Source organism: Rhinopithecus bieti, unplaced genomic scaffold, assembly GCF_001698545.2.
Source record: "Rhinopithecus bieti isolate Rb0 unplaced genomic scaffold, ASM169854v2 scaffold_23405, whole genome shotgun sequence".
NCBI classification, from domain to species: Eukaryota; Metazoa; Chordata; class Mammalia; order Primates; family Cercopithecidae; genus Rhinopithecus; species Rhinopithecus bieti.
This window is the reverse complement of record NW_016811519.1, coordinates 2,543,106-2,563,497: the sequence shown is the minus strand read 5'-3', so window position 1 is coordinate 2,563,497 and position 20,392 is coordinate 2,543,106. Positions and strand designations below refer to the sequence as shown.

Below are 20,392 nucleotides of genomic sequence, written 5' to 3'. Positions count from 1 at the left end.
TTGGAGGGGAGGGAGAACAAGAAATCAAGGGTTATTCTGGGTTTTTGTCTTTAGAAACTGGAGGTGTCTTTACAGAGATGGGGAACAAGTGAGGTTGGACTTTGATGACCTGATGTCTGAGACTTGGTCTCCTTAACAGGGAGATTTGCTGGGAGACTTAGGGGAAGTATCTTGACTTCTTTTAAAAAACTTACCCCATCAGTAAAATGAGGACTCTACACTGGAAATTCTTTGAAGTCTCTTCTATTTTTAGCATTTCTGAGCTGGGGATTGATTTTAATGTAGGATATTCTGTGGAAATACAAGAACAGGCTTTATCAAGGGGAGATAGGATGGGCAAACAAGCTGTGATGGGAGACCAGGACTGCCAGTGTCTCCTAAGCTTCCTGTGTTGTCACCAGTCCACAGAAGTGAACGCAAATCTATTTGATTTCCTTGAAGCATTTTTGACCCCCTTAAAAGCTGTTGGATCCATGTGGAAGAAAGACAATGAGAGAGTGGCTCTTTAGTACAAGATTAGCATGTTTTTGGTATTTAATTTAACAAATATTTATCACATGCTTACTAAGTGTTGAATGAGACCTGAAAGTCAGCTCTGAGCTCTGTTAAATTAAGGTAACTTTTATTTTTATTTTTTTTAAATAGCAAAAGCAGACATGTGTCAACTTAAATTCTACATCTATGTATTTGGTAAGCGGAGGCCTAAATAACATTGTTAATATTTGGGATTTAAAGTCAAAAAGAATTCATCGATCTCTTAAGGTAAGCAATTAAAAAAAAATCTTTACAAAAAATGGATATCTTAATGCATTTAGAGTACTTACCAAGCTTTTATTTTGAGCTTTTATGATAAAAATAAGGGGCTTCAGAATTGTTAGGGAAAATAAAGGTGCTATTTAGCCGGAAGCTTGTTTTTATGTCTTTTTTCTTCCATGTATAGAATTAATGCCTATGATCAACATTTAAAACTTTTTTCTTGTTTTTTCATTTAGTTCTACTCTTATTTGAATGAACCACTTAACTCATTTTTTTCTAAACTATGGTTTGTGGTCATCAGGGATCTTTCCTTAGGGCAAGTTGGAAAAAATGAGAGTTGTTTTGGGATGATAGTATTCAATATAGTAATCAGAGTTGGGGATCAGCTTTTAGTTATGTAGTATATTTGGCTGCTGTTGTTTGTGTTATTTTTTATCTGTTTGTATTTTTAACTTGGTAATATTTTGTAAACTGATTTACTATTTACAATTAATGTTTCTTTAATAATTAGCTTTTGGTAGTTTCAGAAAATAAAGTATTTAGCACAACAAAGTCTCTGGTTATATTTTGGAATTCTACTTTTCATTATATTGTCTTTTAATATTTAGAAGGTGATCTTAAATTTAATTTTGTCTTTTAAAAGGTTTTAATATGAAAAATATAAACATATATCTAGACACATACACAGAGGAAGAGCTTTCTTTAACCCATCACCCATGTAAGCTTCAATTACCCCATCCCTGCATGGCAAAATTTGATACACTTTTCCATTTTCAGCTTTCCCAGTTACTCTGGATGGTTTTCTGTCTTTTGGGTGTGAAATTTGTAATGTTTAGCTCCCTCATTCATTCTGTTAATGAATATTTTGACTAATTGTGATAGTGGGAAATCTAATGTTTTACCTTTGAATCTCTACAGTCCTCTCTGTGGTGATTAACACAATTTCTGGCATTTGGTAGGTTCTTAGTAAATGTTGGCTGAATGACTTATTTTCCACAGTTGAAATTAGGAAGACACTTGCCTCTTTATAAAGTCATAGAAATTACATTGGACCCCATGTTCTTAATTTCCCAAATGGGAACGATACCCAAAATGTCTGCTCTTCCTTTTTTCTTTTCATCAAACATTTTTTCCTCAAGATAGCAAGCGTTCCTTGGTTTTAGGAATGGAATAAAAGGTAAAGAAATCTCTGAAAATACTTGAAGGACCACTTGAAAAAGTTGTAATGTAAGTGGAATATCATAGCTATTATTCTTGCCATTACATAAGTAATTATTAGATACAGGGCTTAGTTTGTTGTTATTATTGAGATATGGCATCTTCCTGTTAAAAACTCTTCTCCCAATTTTGATAACTCTTCTCTGCTCCTGCTAGACATCTCTAATTTGATGTTGGAAAACATAGTCCTTGTGAACTCAGTTTGTTTAAAACCTGAAAGTTTTATTTCCTCAAAGTGTATTCCTAATTGGATTTGAGAGGCAGCCTGGTATAGTGGAAGGAACAGAGGCTTTGGAGTTTGACATGGGGTTGAATCCTGGTCACTTAGCAGTTATGTGAGCTTGCACGGGTTTCTTAACCTCTCTGTGTCTCATGTATTTCGTTTATAAAATGGGCAAAATAACCTTGCCCATCAGGCTTTTCTAAGCATTAAATAATGTATAAAGGTCCTAGCACTAGTAGGTTCTGAGCAAATGGAAGCAGCTGCTGTTATCTCACAGATGCCTCGCTCATTTGTTCTTCCCCCTCCTCCGTTTTGCAATGTCTGGTTTCTTTCCCCTTCCCATGATTTTTCTCTTTTCTTTAAGGTTGAACTCCAGCTTTATGTCTTCCATAAAGCTTCCTCTGCCAACTTCATTCACAGTAGCTCTTTCTCTTTCCTCTGACACTTTCCTCCATCATTCATTTAGCATATTCTCTGCCATTTTCATGTTAAAGCAGGAACTCAAAATAGTCAACTTGCAATACCTGTTATTTGTCAGAGGAAGTAAATTCTTTAAAGTAGACATAATGCCATGTAGAAAATTACCTTTCCATAATGTCTCTCTTTCTTTTGTAAAGTGCCTGGACCATTTTTTTCATTATTGAAAATAATTCTCTGTGTATTTGAGGAAAATGTTAAAGCAAATATTAGATTGATAAGTACATAATATATGGTATTTACAGAAACATGAAAATGGGCTGTTCGAGGGTTATGGGGCAGCCTACTTACTTTCATTTCTCTCTTTCAGGATCATAAAGATGAAGTAACTTGTGTAACATACAATTGGAATGATTGCTACATTGCTTCTGGATCTCTTAGTGGTGAAATTATTTTGCACAGTGTAACCACTAATTTATCTAGTACTCCTTTTGGCCATGGTAGCAACCAGGTACAGTATGAGTTTATTCAGAGTAAAATTGGTGAGATAGATTTTGAATTGTATCTTACATAAGGCTATGAATTTTAAGTTTTGAAATGCTTGATGGAAAACTTTAGCTATTTTAAATGGTAGTGTTTTGAAATATTCAGATAGCAAGCTAATTCGTACTAGATTATGGTGCTTATGTAAATTTGATTATGTGATCAAATAGTCACATCCTTCTAGACTATAACTATATACAGCATAATAAAATACAAATAGTTGTTAATAGGTTAAATGTAAAAAATGGATATTAATCTTTCTATAGCACTACTGTTATAGAAATGTGTCACATAGCTCAGACTTTGTCAGCTGCAAGACAGATACACTCAGAAATACTGTTTTGTGAACATGGAATGATTGAGTTTGTTTAGGCAGAGGGTAATTTAAGTTTTGTATTTTTGTTTTTGTAGGTATATGATAAAGTATCAAAGCTTATATATTTCAGGTTAATATAATAGTGTTTTGGGAAACTTTTAAAAGGAAAATAAGTCAATTTTCCCTTTATGAAAAGTTTAAAAGAAAAAATTCAGTTTTTCAAGGAACCTAACTCTTGGTTAACTTTCCATAAAATTTGCCTTAGAAATTTCCAGTGAGGTGCAAATTCTTTTAATTTTTACTTAATTATAATCTCTTTGGCCATAATTATTATCAGATAAAATATGGGAGATCTTCACTTTTGGCAAGTAGTTTTTAAAATTATTACTTGAATGTATTTAGTGCTTAAAAAATTTAGTGGATATGAAAAGTATACAGGAAAAAGTCTTTTTTAAGTTTCATATATATTGGGGGAATAATACAGATATATAAATGGTATTATGAGTAAGTGATATAAAACAGTCTTATGGTGATACAGAACAGTTGAGAGAAGACTATCTCAGAATAAAATAGGGAAAATTGAAAGGGTTGGGAGTTTCAGCTAGGTCTAAGGCTTACTTATTTTGTTTTTACTATGACAATATAAATTGGCCTTTTTGCCAATANCAGTGAGGTGCAAATTCTTTTAATTTTACTTAATTATAATCTCTTTGGCCATAATTATTATCAGATAAAATATGGGAGATCTTCACTTTTGGCAAGTAGTTTTAAAATTATTACTTGAATGTATTTAGTGCTTAAAAAATTTAGTGGATATGAAAAGTATACAGGAAAAGTCTTTTTTAAGTTTCATATATATTGGGGAATAATACAGATATATAAATGGTATTATGAGTAAGTGATATAAAACAGTCTTATGGTGATACAGAACAGTTGAGAGAAGACTATCTCAGAATAAAATAGGGAAAATTGAAAGGGTTGGGAGTTTCAGCTAGGTCTAAGGCTTACTTATTTTGTTTTTACTATGACAATATAAATTGGCCTTTTTGCCAATATTTGTTTCTAACTTGTATTAGGGTTACTCTTTGTTTTGTTTGTTTTTTTGAGACGGAGTCTCGCTCAGCTGCCCAGGCTGGAGTGCAGTGGCGCAATCTCAGCTCACTGCAACCACCGTCTCCCAGGTTCAAGCAATTCTCCTGTCTCAGTCTTCCAAGTAACTGGGATTACAGGCACTCACCATCATGCCCAGCTAATTTTTGTATTTTAGTAGAGATGGGGTTTCACCATGTTGGCCACGCTGGTCTTGGACTCCTGACCTCAGGTGATCCACCCGCCTCGGCCTCTCAAAGTGCTGGGATAACAGGCGTGAGCCACCGCACCCAACCAGGGTTAGTCTTTTTCACATGTCCACATTATTGTTGGAACCATGGCCTGTTTCTTTGTCCTCAGTCTATTGTCTAGTTTCTTGCCTTACATGGAGAAGATGCATAATGAATATTTTAATGTATGAGTATATTTAGAGATGACAAAGATTTTGTTAGGCAAATATAAAGCTTTAGAAGAGGGATTTTTTTTCTTTCTTTTTTTCTTTTTCTTTGAGACAGAGTCTTACTCTGTTGCCCACGCTGGAGTACAGGGGAATGATCATGGCTCACTGCAGTGCCAACTCCTGGGCTCAAGCAGGAGCCTGGCTAAGTTTTTTTCTTTTTCTTTTTTTAATATTAGAGACAGAGTCTCAGTATGTTGTCCAGGCAGGTCTTTAACTCCTGGCCTCAAGTGATCCTCCTGCCTCGACCTCCCAAAGTGCTAGGATTACAGGCATGAGCCACCACACCCAGCTGGGAGAGGGATGTTTTATATGGAGGAAATCACATTAACAAAAATAAGGAGAAAGGAAATTGCATGGGCTTTATATAGGGCCAATGTGAGAAAAGATTGGAAAAGGGTAAATATGAATATAGTATTGATTTAAGACTGAATGTCACACAAAAGACTTCTGTTTTGGAAGGTATTTAGGGAAACTAATCAGAGTTTTTAATTACTTGAATGTCAGAATCATAGAATCCTTGAACATTAAAAATAGCCTTTAGAGGTAATCTCGCTTTCTGCATTTTATGGATGAAGATAAATGATTTGCCAAAGGGATGCTCTTTAGAATGTACTAAATTGTCATAGAAGCAGGAACTTATATTTTGTTTTGGTGATTTCTTTTTTATTTATATTTTGATAAAGGGGAGCCATAAAGTGTAAACTTTGAAACTATTGTGAAAAAAATCATTAATGTTCAAGTACCTTTTTTAAGGACATAGAGTAACTTTCTTTTTTGTGTGTGTTAGAAGCATGACAAATTTATAAATTTTATAAATTTTGGACTGACCTTTCAATACCATAAAAATTAGACCAGATACTACTATGTATATTCTTATACTTCAATTTTTATATTTATTATATCTTGCTAGATAATTTTCTTATTAAAATCAGACATGAAGGAATATTCCTGAAAACATTAGGTTTGACTCTACCTTTTGGCCTAATTTTGTGTAAAAGATTTACATTTTTTAAAACAATTGAGGTGTAACTTTATAATAAAGTGCAGTGCATATATCTTAAGTGTACAGCTTGTTGAATTATGTATATGTAAATACATTGGTGTAACTACTAACAAAATCAAGATATAGAACATTGCCAGCACACCAGAGGACTTAATTTTGCCTTTTCCAGTCACTACCTCGTCTTTTATAAAAGGAATCATATGTGGGCCAGACGTGGTGGCTCATACCTGTAATCTCAGCACTTTGGGAGGCTGAGGCAGGCGGATCACTTGAGCCCAGGAGTTTAAGACCACCTTGGGCAATGTGGTGAAACCTCATCTCTATTAAAAATATGAAGAAATTCACCAGGCATGGTGGTGCATGCCAGTAGTCCCAGCTGCTTGGAAGGCTGAGGCAGGATAATCACTTGAGCCTGGGAGGTTGAGGCTGCAGTGAGTTCTGATTGTGCCACTACACTCCAGCCTGAGTGACAGAGTAACATCCTGTCTCAAAAGAAAAGAAAAACAGGGAATATCATGTGTCTGGTTTCTTTAGTCATCATTACGTTTGCTTTGTTGCGTGGAATAGTAGTTCATACTGTATTAATACTGTGTAGTGTTTCCTTATATGAATGGGCCACCATTTATCCATTCTATTGTTGATGAGCAGTGGATTGTCTTGTTTTAGCTGTTACAGGGTAACTACTGTGAATATTTTTGTACAAGTCTTTTTTTAAGATTATGTTTTTATTTCTTTTGAGTAAATACTTAGGAGTGGAATTGCTGGATTGTAGCATAGGCATACAGTTTTACTTTATGAAAAATTGCCAAAACATTTTCTAAAGTGAAATCCAACTGGATGTGAGATCGAGTTGCTCCACATTTTTGCTAATACTTGGCATTATCTGTCTTATTTTTACCACTTTGATGGTTATTTAGTGCTGTCTCATGGTGGTTTTAATTTGCATTTGTCCATGTTGAATGATGTTAAGTAAATTTTTATATGCCTTCTTTTGTGAAGGCATTTTCAAATCTGTTGCCTGTTTTTATGTTGGGTTATATGTGTTTTTAAAATTTATTTATGATTTCTTATGTATTGCAGGTAGATTCATTTTGGGGATATGCATGTTGCAAATGTCTTCCTTCAGCCACGGCTTGCCGTTTTACTCCTTAATACCTGGTTTTGTGTGTGTGTGTGTGTGTGTGTGTGTGTGTGTGTGTGTGTGTGTGTGTATTTTAATGAACAGAAGTTCTTAAATTTAATGAAGTCAAGTCTCATATGTCATTCTTTTATGTTTGCTGCTTTTTGTGTTCTCTTGAGAATCTTGCCTGCCCCAAGGTTTTGAAGATACTATTCTGTTTTCTTTTAGAAGCTTTGTTGTTTTATCTTTCTTATTTATGTTTGTTATGATCCATTTCAAATTAATTTTTGTGTATTGTGTGAGAGAAGGTCCTACATTCCATGTAGATATCTACTTGTGCCAGTGTTGTTTATTACAAAGACCAACCTATCCCCACTGAATTACAGTAATGCCGTCTTACACAACTGATAACTGTATTTGTTAGTTTGTAGTCATTCTATTTTGTTACATTGGTCTAGTTTGTTACTAGTTTTGATTATTGTAGCTTTATGGTAAATCGTGATATTTTTAACTTCACTTTGACTACTCTGGACCTTTTGCATTTCTAGCTGAATTTTAGAATCAGCTTGCCCATTTCCAGCAAAAAATCTGCTTCATTTTGATTGAGATATTGGATCTATGGACCAATTTAGGAACAACTGCTATCTTAACAATATTAATTCTTCCATGAACATGGTATAACTATCTATTTAAGTCTTTAATTTTTCTTAGCAGTGTTTTGTTTTTACTGTAGAAGTCTTGCATATCTTTTAGTAGATTTATTACTATGCATTTGATTTTTTGATGATATATTTTAATTGCATTTTTTGTTAAATTTTGTTTTCCAATTCTTTGTGGCTTGTAGAGAAACATAGTTGATATTTGTCTTTTGTCATTTCATCCAAAAATTCTGCTAAATTCACTTAATAGCTGGGACAGTCTTGATTCTTTTGAAAGAATTTGTAGTTTTTTTTTTTTTTTGCATTTATAGTTTATACACTATCATGTCTGTCATCTGTGAATAGTAAGTTTTTATTTCTTATTTCCTGATCTTTATAGATGTTATTACTTTTTCTTTATTGCATTGACTAGGCTCTCCAATCCAGTGTTGAATAGAACTGATGATAGTGGACATCTTTATTTTGTCCCCAAATTCAGGAAGAAGCATTCACAGTTTACTACCAAGCATGATAGTAATTGTAAGGTTTGTGTTGTAGATATCCTTTATCTTACTAGGGTGCTGTATATTGTGGGTAAATTTTACTACTTATGTTGGAAATTTTACATTATTTAGCTCCTATAATTCATATTTATCCATCCTAGATGAAAGTAGCAATAAGCAAGTAAGTATACAGTTAACCAAATACAATGTTGAGTGCTGTGAAAGCAATAAACTGCAGAGTTCCAAGGGAACATACAGGAGAGACACCTAAGCCATTTGGGAAGAATGGAAAAGCATTTTAAAAGAAATGATGTCTCAGTGGCAGCCTGAGGAAGGGTGCAAGTTATTCAGACCTGGGTTGTTGGGGAGGGACCAGAGAAAGTGGTGAGAGGATTTGGAGAGCACTGTAAGCAGAAGTGATCACTGCATAGAATGCTTACCACCATATATTGTGTTTCAGCACTGTGATCATTGCATTATATTACCTTCTCTCATTTAATCGTTGCTACTAACTTGTGAGGTATATGTTCTCATTTTACAAATGAGAAAACAGATTCCAGGACTTTCAGATCATACAACTCTTAATTGACTATTTTACATATCAGCTCCTCAGAATTGGTAGCATTTTCTTTTGTATATCTAGCTCAGGAGCAGCTGAATGTATAAGGATTTGAGGATGAAAAGCTTATGGAAACTTTACAGTATTTTCTTGTCTCTTTGTGCAGGAGTCCAATATGTACTTATACCTCTTCCTCACACAAGTATCTTCTAAAATTCTAGGTGATAGGTTGCTGTATTACTGATTTTGAAAGGATTTTCATTGATAACTTTGCACAGGGAACTGAATTAAATGTATCTTTTAGTTTAGGAAAACAGTAATGCTCAAAGCTTATCTCTTATCTAAGGTCAGATAAACTAGAACTTGAGATCTTCATGGGCCTGCTGCCTCCTGCTTGGGCATTCTGCATCTCTGTAGGATCTTTTGATGTAGCTTTACATGGTAAGTCCCACATTTATTTGGAGAGCACTAGGAGTAAAGCACCTTAGCTAGCTGAGTGAACTTGAACAAGTTACTTAACTCTCAAGCCTCCTTTTCCTTATCTGTCAAGTGAGAATAATATACTTTCAATGGGATTTTTTTTTTTTTTTTGATGGCTAAATGAGATGGTGAGTGTGTTTATCACTTTGCCTACCATTTGGTAAGAGGTCAGTGAATGTTAGCTGTTATTGTGAGCTTTTAATGAATACCAATCTATTAAAATACCTTTTGTGATTTACTTCTCTAAAATGATTTGAACATCTTTAGATTTAATGTGTTCCCTCCAAACCCAGTTGCAAGTTGACCCCAGTAATCCTATTTTGTGTTTTAGACTGATTTAAAAATGAGAGCATGAAAGATGGTGAAAAATTTGACTAGAGTCTGTTGGTTTTTTTCCCCTTTCCCTGGAACAAATGGTTATATTTGTTGTGTATACCATTTTATTTTGTTTTTCTTCAATAAGTTATACCATTAAAACAGAATACATGGGCTCAGAAATATAAGTTGGCTTCTGCTGGTAAGGATGCAGTCCCAGTTTTCTTAGTGAGGAAAGACAGTTTTCATGATTTTACATACTTATGTTTCCTTTTTATGGGCAGCATAATTTAAACCTTTGGAATTTTTTTTTTTCAAATTAGTTTTTCCTACAAGTAGTACTGCCTGTTTTATCTGATTGTGGCCCAAAGCATCAAATTGCTACTTAATGAATGTTTATTCATTAAAAAAACTTTTATTAACATTTCTCAATTCAGTTCAGTTTAAAAATATTGTGACCAGGCACAGTGTTTCACACCTGGAATTCCAGCACTTTAGGAGGTCAAGGCAGGTGGATTGCTTGAGCACAGGAGACCAGCCTGGGCAACATGGTGAAATGCTACCTCTACAAAAAATACAAAAATTAGCTAGGTGTGGTGGTGCGCGCCTGTAGTCCTAGCTACTGAAGAGGCTGAGGTGAGAGGAGGGATTGAGCCTGGGAGATTGAGGCTGCAGTGAGCCATGACTGTGCTGCTACACTCCAGCCTGGGTGACATAGCGAGACCCTATCTCAAAAAAAAAAAAAAAAAAAAAGTGTGTGTGTGTGTGTGTGTGTGTGTATAATATATGTCATATTCATTCAAGTTTAAACAATGTTTATAACAACTTCAAATCTGTCAAAAAGTTGACATAATTGAATTCAGTCTGTTACTTAAGCCCAATTTCTGTGTTGATAAGTTTTACTTACTGAGAAAAATGGTAAATGGGGCACATCTATGATTAAATAAAATTTTCTGTTTTTGTCTCTATGAACAATCATGAATTTGAAATCTTTAAAAATTAGTCAAATTAGTGTCTTAGTGAAAGTGACAGGAATGTAGAATCTCACAGAATCTGCATCATACTGAATTTTATATTGGAAATAAGATTTCCTGAGTATATTTAGAGTCCAGCTTTGAAATGTCTGAGCTGAATTAAAGTTATTCGCTTTATGTGGATCACAGTGTCTTTCTGCAGGGGAAAAGAGCCTTGGTGCTTCTGCAGAACTGCTGGGCTGACAGACTGCTTAGGTTATAACTGCATGTCACTCTTTGGCAAGTTCAGCATCTTAGGCTCACAAATAGGTTAACTTGTGTTACCTTTCTCAAGCTGCAGCCTTTTGCAAAGCAATTACAAATGTCAATCTATTGTATTGATTCCTTGGATTAAAAAACGATCTTTAAATGTAGGTTTTGTGTGACATTTCAGTATATATTATTCAGTATATGTTAAATCCATTTGCTTTTCCTAAATGAAATATTTATGTATAGATTTTGTAAGCATTAATAGTCTGCTTGAGTATGGGGATCTGGTAAATGTAAATATTAATTACATTTTTAGAAATAACAGTTTTCTCAAGAATGAGTCTATTCTAAATTGGTTTGTTTCATTGACTGGTTTTGTTTATACCAGAATTGCAGCACTCAAAACTTGGACTACAAAGACTTTTATCTAGAAGTGGTCTCTTTTATGTTATATAGGAGCATTGGTATAAAATGTTTTCATGATAACATTTCTTTGATTCTCAGTATATTTCCATAGTATTTGTATACACTTGACAAGCCTATATAATATGTTCTTGAGCAGTTTTATAATTGACATTTAGGCATAAAATAAATGGATGATCTGTATATTTCTTCTTAAAGCCTTTTTTCCTTCTATTTTTCTCTTCTAAATTTTCTTTAATGGAAAGTTACTTGAAAGATATTTTCTTACAGTGTTTCTATGTATATCTCTTGTCTTCCATCCATATAGTTATACTCATTCTGTTTGTCCAGTCATGTTTTCTTCCTGTTCTCATTAGTGATCTACCCTGTTCTTCCTGTTCTCATTAGTGATATGAAGATATTATTAGTCTTCATAACCATACTTTTTAATGACTGCATGTATTTCATTATTCAGTGCCATCATTTACCTAAACAGTCCTCTATTGTTTTATTTTCCAAATTTTATAATAAAATGAGCATGTCAATATTGTTTTCATAAGTATGTATCTTCTGCTTTTTGACTTTTTTCTTTGAGAGTACAAGTTCTCTTTAAATGTAATTTAGTAGCAGGCTTACATTTTCTTTAAGGAGCTTAAGTGTTACTCTATTATCTTTGGTCTCAAATGTGTCATGTGATTTCATAGCTTTTGAAACACTTTTAAGTCACTAAATCACTAGTTTTTTATTCCTAGGTTATTCGAAGGAATTTTTTTTCTTTAAAGCCAAGTAATTTTTAATTTTTCTAGAATAGATCTTGATGTTGTTCATATATATTGCTATTGTTAGGCATGTAGCTTGTGTTTCTTTTTTTTTTTTTTGAGACAGAGTCTCATTCTTTTGCCCAGGCTGGAGTGCACTGGCATGATCTCGGCTCACTGCAAGCTCTGCCTCCCGGGTTCACGCCATTCTCCTGCCTCAGCCTCCCGAGTAGCTGGGACTACAGGCGCCCGCCACCACTCCCAGCTAATTTTTTGTATTTATTTTAGTAGAGACGGGATTTTACCGTGTTGGCCAGGATGGTCTCGATCTCCTGACCTCGTGATCTGCTTGCCTCGGCCTCCCAAAGTGTTGGGATTACAGGCGTGAGCCACTATGCCTGGCTCATAGTATGTTTCTTAATATGTAGTTTCAAATCTTTTATTTTGGAAATTTTCTTAAATTATAATTTTTTAGTATTCTTTTCTCTCTTTGGATTTTTTGTTGCTGCATTTTCTTCAGTGGTTTGTCATTTTTTCTCAAGTGTTTTAAACTTTTTTCTTACTTCTTTTGATTTTAAAATTTCTTCCTTTTAACCTGTCTTTAAGGTATTGTCTGTTGTTTATTCATTTTTGAATTCCTTCTAAATTAGCCTTCAGTTTTGAAGAGATTTTAAAAATTTCTAATTCTTTCCCAAGTTCTGACATCTAGTTTCTGAGTTTTAAATTTATGTTTTTTTTCTTAATGTCTTGTATTTTTTTTTTCTTTCTGGTCATCTGTTGAGAACGTTTTTCTCCTTGTTCTCTTTGTTTTCGTAAGTTTGTGTGGGATATGTCTGTGAAATTAGTTTTAGTTTCCCTGAACTTCTAGACAGAAGGGGGTCAAGTGGCTTTTCTAACTTCACAGAGTTCCCCATTGTTTTCTTTTATATATATATATATGTGTGTGTGTATATGTATATATGTAAATAAATATATGTAAAAAATACACATATGTATATGTATATATGTTTATGTATATATATGTGTGTGCATATATATGTAAAAGTATATATATGTATTTTTTAATGGCTGCTTGCTTTCTGGGATTCCCTGGCTCTGCTCTGCTTTTCCACCTATCTGTGAACCTTTGTTTCCTTCAGCTCTGTTGCCTCCAACCTGTTTAGGTTTGCTTCCACTCCTAGCAGATCTCCTCAGTGTGGGGCTGTGACCTGGGAGGGACACACTTTGGCTCGTCAGTTTTGGAATTCTCTGGCTGGACTGCTCTTGTCCTTCTGACCTTCCTGCAAACCTGTAGCACAGACCCGTTAATGAAGTGGATGTTCTGGGTTTCGGCTGAGGTTGTAAAATTGGCCAACATGCTTTTTTGTGAATACCTTTTGACTGTTATGGGCTGCTTCTGTTCTCAGATCTCAGACCCCTTGTTATCTCCTTCTACTTCCTTCTGCAGAGACACCAATACCATGAAAGACTTATGGCTATTAATTGTTTGACCTCTCAGCATGTATTTGGGGTTCGTGGGGGATACCTGATTATCTAATTTGTTGTAAATGTTTTCCGTGGGATTTTAGTTTTTGGTCATCTAGCTTATTATCTGTTGTAAAACACACACAAACACACACATGCTCACACTCATGCTGTGCTGGAGATTTCTAAGACCAAATTTGGTCATTCTCTAGGAGGATTCACAGGATTCTGTGTATAGTCATACTCATGGCTATGATTTGTTTTATAGTGAAAGAATACAAAGTAGCAAAACCAGCAAAGAGAAAAGTGCATGGGGTGAAGGCCACAGGAAACCAGATGTGAGCTTTCAAGAGTCTTCTCCTAGAGTGGATGTGCTTAACCCCTTCCAGGATCAAATTGTGACAACATATATGAAATGTTATCTACCAGGGAAGCTTGTTAGAGCCTCAGTGCCCAGGGTTTTTACTGGCGAGCTGGTTGTATCTAGGAGCCCACTGCCTAGCACATACCAAAATTCCAAACTCCCAGAAGGAAATTAGGTATTCAGCTGTGGTTCAGCCTTAAACCATATCTGTCACAAATAAGTTTAGGCAGAGTGAGTGAGCCACTCTTACCAGTTAAGGCAGTGGGACCCCTTCCAAAACCCAAGTTCGCAGATGCTAGCCAAGGACCAACCCTGAGTGCAGGACTTTTTAAAGATAGGCAGTCTCAGGCCTGCTTTTCTGCATACCCATGCATATACGCACACACATACGTACACGCACACACACACTCGCGCATGCATTCACAGTATCGACGGCCATTCAGAAACTCTGCCACCACCATAACCAGTAACTTCTCAGAGACCTCCCATTGAAAGGATTTTAAGCAAAAGACAAATATGTTGAGATTTTCAGGTTTGAAGATGTTAGTTATTGCAACAGAGTGGAGGATGGATAGTAAGCCACTGAGAATGGAAATAGGATAACTATGCAGTGGCTTAGGTGACAGATGATTTGTGCTTGAAATAAGGCTCTGGGAATCAAGAAGCTAGTATGGAGTCAAAGGAACACTATGTATATTTATGACCGTATATATGTGTGTATGTACATATGTATGTTAAGATGTTTATATTAATTTCTCACTGCTTTATAGTGCATAGTAAGAAAATGATGTGACTATGTATTTTTATCTGTGCAAAGGGAAGGCTTTTATAAGCATAAATATAAAGAAGTATAGTCATAAGTCACTGGCAACAAGTTTGATACATTTAAATACATAAAATTTAAAACTTCTGACAAAAGCAAGACAAAATTCACAAAATTTAAATGAAATGGGGAAGGTATTTACAATCTATGAGAGCATTAATGTTCTTCCTATATTAAGAGCAAGTTGCAAATTAGTATTTTAAAAATCTTCATACCCCGATAGAAAATAGGCAAAGTAGAATAATGAGCAATTTGCAAAAGAAGAAAGACAAAATAGTCATTTCATATTTTCAACTGAGAACCTTTAAGGCATGAACAACAATGAATTACAATTTTTTTCATAAATTAATAATTTTAAAAAAGCATAGTAATCAGAGTACTTGCAAATCAGAAGTAACCCAAATGTCTGACATTATTTAGATAAATTGGTGTACTCATGCATTCATATCTTAAACAGCTATTAAAATCATGTAGAAAACATTAACATGACTGTTTATTATAAAGTGTGATTCCAGGTTTTCTGTTGATACTATACTGAATACACAGAAACATACATACACACAGAAAAATACTTAAAGGACATCCCCTCAAAATGTCAACCAGCTTTTCTCTGGGTGGTGGGATTATGGATGATTTTTCTTCTTTGTGATCAAAAAAAACCTTTTTTCTATTAAATAGTTATCTTAGTAGAGACTGACAAACTATAACCAATGGTGTAGCCTACTTATTTTTGTAAAGTTTACTGGAACACAGCCATGCTTTTTATCTGTATATTATCTGTGACTACTTTTCAGTACAATAGCATAAAATATTTACTGTCTGGCCCTTTAAGAATAAGTTTTTGAAACCTTCCCCTCACCTGTAGTGAGTGGTATGCTTTTTATATTTAGAAACAGTCTCCCTCCTCCATAAACACGCAACATTCTTACCCAATAATGTGTTACAAGAAAAAATAGCATTGTTGCTTATAGTGCCGGGATTTTTTTTCCCCCCATAAGCTTCTTGATTTAATTCTTTCCTTATAAATAGTTTAGTCTGGAACAAGATAGGGACTTAATGACTTAAGTGCTGCTGATACTAAAATAAGTTAATATTTATTTTAAATATAATTTGGAGGCCAGGCGTGGTGGCTCACACCTATAATCCTAGCACTTTGGGAAGCTGAGGCAGGTGGGGTGCTTGAATCTGGGAGTTTGAGACCAGCCTAGGGCAAAATGGCGAAATCCTGTCGCTTAAAAAAAAAAAAAAGAAATACACACACACACCACACCACACACAACACACACACACACAATTAAATATATATATAAATTATTATTATTATTATTAATGTGTAGTAAATCAGTGTTTTGTTTATCCAGGATTCTTAGCTAATATCTTATAATATTCTAAAGAGAAGATTTAATAGATGTAGAAAGTTAAGAAATGAAATTCTGTTAGTATTATCACAGAAATAATTGGAGGCATTTAAAGAATTCAGTGTGGTTACTTAAGGGTCTTTTAAAATATATGTAAAAGATATTTGAATGGTGGGTACGTAAGCAGTGATGAGCAAGTAAGTTATGAACTTCTGAAAATTGTGGTGACAGCTGCTGTGTACCTGATTCTTTACAGAAATGCTATTTAATCCTTAAAATAATTGTGACAGGAAAACAAGAGTGTTTTCTGTTATGTAAATGAGAACGCTGAGTTTTGGAGAGTTTAAGTAATTCACTTAAATCATACAGAGGTTTGCTGAGTGTTCACTGAACTTAGGTTTATCTGAAAGGAACATTTATCATTATCTTTAGCCTTTTTTTTTTTTTTGTCTTGATCAAGAATATGTTTTTAACTGGTTATCAAGTTGTATTATAGACAGTGGTAAACTTCTTGTTCCTTGCTACATGCAAGCAGATTCTGGATAACCATGTTTTAAGGATGTTTTAGGAAAATTGCTGCTGTTGCTAAAAGGTTAAACTTTATGAACTTTGAGAATCTACCAGGTCTATGATTTTTATGGTGTTTTAAAAAATTCTACTTGTATATTCAGTCTAAATTTAGATCATGTGAAGGACCATAACTATATGAACTCCTAAAGTGCTGTAGAAATCTTTTTAGAAATCATGTTTTGCCTTATATTTTGGTATGTTGTGTATGACTCTGTAATCATTAACATAATGCACTAAGGAGCTCTGTGTCTTTTACAAAGTTAACATTCATGTAGTTTATTTTTCTTGAATATAGACCAGAGAAAAGATTTGATTATTCAAGTTGGATATACTTTTCCCAACAAAATAAAACTATATAAACCAACATTTTCTCTTTGTACTTTAGCCATTGAAAATGAGCCATATTTAATGGGTTAACATATCAATTGTCTTAACTTAGGTGCCAGGTGACTAATACTCCTTTTTTTTTTCTTACGAAAAAAAGTCTGTATTTCCTAGACAATTTTTTTTTGTTATTGAGATCTGATATATATTATTTTAGACATTTTAAAGTTAAGTAGAATATAAATTTGTAGGGAAAAAAATAGCTTAAATGTAAAGTACTTAATTCTCAGCCTAGTAGATGACAGCATCAATACAAGTTTGAGAGTAACATTTTAATTTAAAAAAAAGTAGATAAAATTCAGTTAGTTTTAATCTAAGATCAGTTTATTCAAACTAAATCTTTGTTTATTCTGGTCCATAGAAACTAAGAAGAGAGAATATCTCCACTACCCGCAGGGATTTGTGTTTAGAGAAAGGCCAGCATTGCCCTCAGGCTGATGGTTTTGAAACAGTGGATATAGTCCATTCCCAGTCTAGAGTGTTGCCAGTTTTTCCTTTCTGGTTTAATTTTTTTTTTTAAATTATGCTTCAAGTGTTGACTTATCAGTGCATCAGATGCTCAGATTCAAACGAATGCATCCAATTATCTAAGATATAAAAAACAAATACAAAATATTATTGCTTTTTTTCCCCCAGTATTCCCTTTTACTTGTTCGTGATTTGACTGTGACTAGGCCTTTTATATATGGTGAATGTTCTAACCCTGATGAATTCATGTAGATAATCTCAATGTATTATATTTTTCCTCTAAAAGGGGAAGATTGAGGTAGCTATACTCCAAGATAATAAAATGGCGAATATTAATAGACTATTGATTGGTATGTTTCAGTTATTGGTATGTCATCTTATGGTCCACTGAGTGACACGGTGGTTGTCATGATTGAAGTTTGTTACTCTTTTTTTCTTTTCTTTTTTTTTTAAGACAGAGTTGTTTGTTTTTGTTTTTGTTTGTTTTGTTTTTAAGACAGCGTCTCACTCTGTCACCCAGACTGGAGTACAATGGCGTGATCTTGGCTCACTACAACCTCCACCTCCTGGGTTCAAGTGATTCTCCTGCCTCAGCCTCCCGAGTAGCTGGGATTACAGGTGCCCACCACTATGCCCAGCTAATTTTTGTATTTTTAGTAAAGATAGGGTTTCACTAGGTTGGCCAGGCTGGTCTTGAACTCCTGACCTCTGATGATCCACCTGCCTCAAACTCCCGAAGTGCTGGAATTACAGGCGTGATGTGTCACTCTTACACATCAGAGAAATCCTAAACCCCATAATTTATATGGCTTATATAAAATGTCCTTGTGAATGCTTATAGTTACATAAAATTTATTCTTTCATTTTTATAGTCTGTTCGGCAGTTGAAGTACTCCTTGTTTAAGAAATCACTGCTGGGCAGTGTTTCGGATAATGGAATAGTAACTCTCTGGGATGTAAATAGTCAGAGTCCATACCATAACTTTGACAGTGTACACAAAGCTCCAGCTTCAGGCATCTGTTTTTCTCCTGTCAATGAATTGCTCTGTGTAACCATAGGCTTGGATAAAAGAATCATCCTCTATGACACTTCAAGTAAGAAGTAAGTGTGACATGCTTATTTTTTAATTTGGTAACAAATAGCTGTTATTCCATTAGCAGGCATGTTTGTGATTTGTATAGACCTCTGACTAATGTCCAGGGGTCCTAAAGTTTGTACAGTTGATGAATCTAGTAAGAAAGAATTTTCTTTTCATGCAGAAAAAAATAGATGGATTGCAGGTAGTATTTAGAGTACTTCTGAAACACGAACATAGATGAAAGCTTAATGATTTCACATTTTAATTTTAGAATCTTTTCAAAATATGATAAAATGCATATGTTTTAACCCAAATGATTAATTTACTTTAAGACTGATTAATTATCTAGAGGAAGGTTTAGAAACCATTGACATTTTGGGCTGGGTAATTATTTGTTGTGAGGGGCTGTCCTGGGTATTGTAGGATATTCATCAGCATCCCTGGCCTCTGCTTACTAAATACAAATAGCCTAAATCGTGTCCAGACATTGCCAGATATCCCCTGGTTGCTCCCACTTGAGAAATACTGATTGTGTACTGGTGTACATAATCTTCTAAGCATTCGGGCCCACTGTACCCTCTTCTTGTTAAATTTAGGTATGCTTAGTTAGCTGAAAGAAACAAAAAAGAATGCAAGAGTGATACAGTTGTATTCAAGATGCTTAACACTGTCTGTAGATCATGTGGAGTATGAATGATACTACAAGGGAAGGTCCCACTGTCAGCCTTTATTATGATGCTAGAATTTTTACTGTTAGGACTTATTTGCTGTCTTCTTTTATGGAACAATTTACTGAGAGCCCAGTAAGCCATTATTCTCTTATACTAGACACACCAGTAAAGAGCTCAGCTTCAGCAGATCACCATCCATATTTCTTTATTAGCTTCCTAAGGATCAAGCATGTGAACTGTGTTTCTCTTAGCTTTTTGGTCAAAACTGCACAACTAAGAACAAAGTAACAGCTGCACCCCTGTGAAAGGTTATAGTCCTCATGAGGCCTAAGCAGGTCAATAATGGAAAGTGGATACTTAGGTCCTCCTCAACCCTGAGGCCAGAGCCCCTGTTTGTGGCGTAATAGACAGTTCTGCTACATTCACTCTCAGAGTAATAATTCAAGAAGTAGGTGCTGCTTCTGTAAGATGCGGAATGTACTTATTGGAAGGGAATAGAAAAGTAAGATGGAATGTTTGGCAGTTCTCTACATGCCATTTTATTAGAAATGTCTCTAAGTCAAATTCTGAAATTATGCTTTAAACAAATATTTGGGAAATGTGTGCTCTTTGATCAGTTTGAAGTGTTAACTCTGGTTTTGGTATAGTTACTTATATAAGCTAATATGCCCGTACACAATAACATACTACACATACTTTGTTCTCCTTCCCAAAGGCTGGTGAAAACTTTAGTGGCTGACACTCCTCTAACTGCAGTAGATTTCATGCCCGATGGAGCCACTTTGGCTATTGGATCTTCCCGAGGGAAAATATATCAATATGATTTAAGAATGTTGAAATCACCAGTTAAGACCATCAGTGCTCACAAGACATCTGTGCAATGTATAGCATTTCAGTACTCCACTGTTCTTACTAAGGTGAGACATTTTCTTTTCAGCATTTTTGATTTTATTAAATAAGTCTAACTCAGAATATGGAAATTATATGTTGTCAAACACAGTATAGTTTTGTTTCATAATTACATAATGATTTTACATGTAATATTATATAATAATTTTAGTACAAAGCCATTTGATATTTAGTTTAAAACCTTTTTTTCTTTTTTTTATTCTTATATATTTCTCTCTTTAAAAGTATTTTAAATGACATTTTGATTTAGAGGGAAACTCAGATCTGCCAGCAAGCTTA

General features: G+C 34.4%; 1 protein-coding gene across 1 annotated transcript in view; it reads left to right on the top strand.

Annotated features, from left to right (window-relative positions):
* Positions 1-20,392, top strand: part of NEDD1 (NEDD1 gamma-tubulin ring complex targeting factor) — a 45,269-nt gene that overhangs the window by 9,480 nt on the left and 15,397 nt on the right. The window contains 4 exon segments of the mRNA XM_017893968.1: positions 646-762; positions 2,985-3,125; positions 18,327-18,556; positions 19,920-20,121. Of these exon segments, the coding sequence (XP_017749457.1) occupies positions 646-762; positions 2,985-3,125; positions 18,327-18,556; positions 19,920-20,121 (690 nt within the window).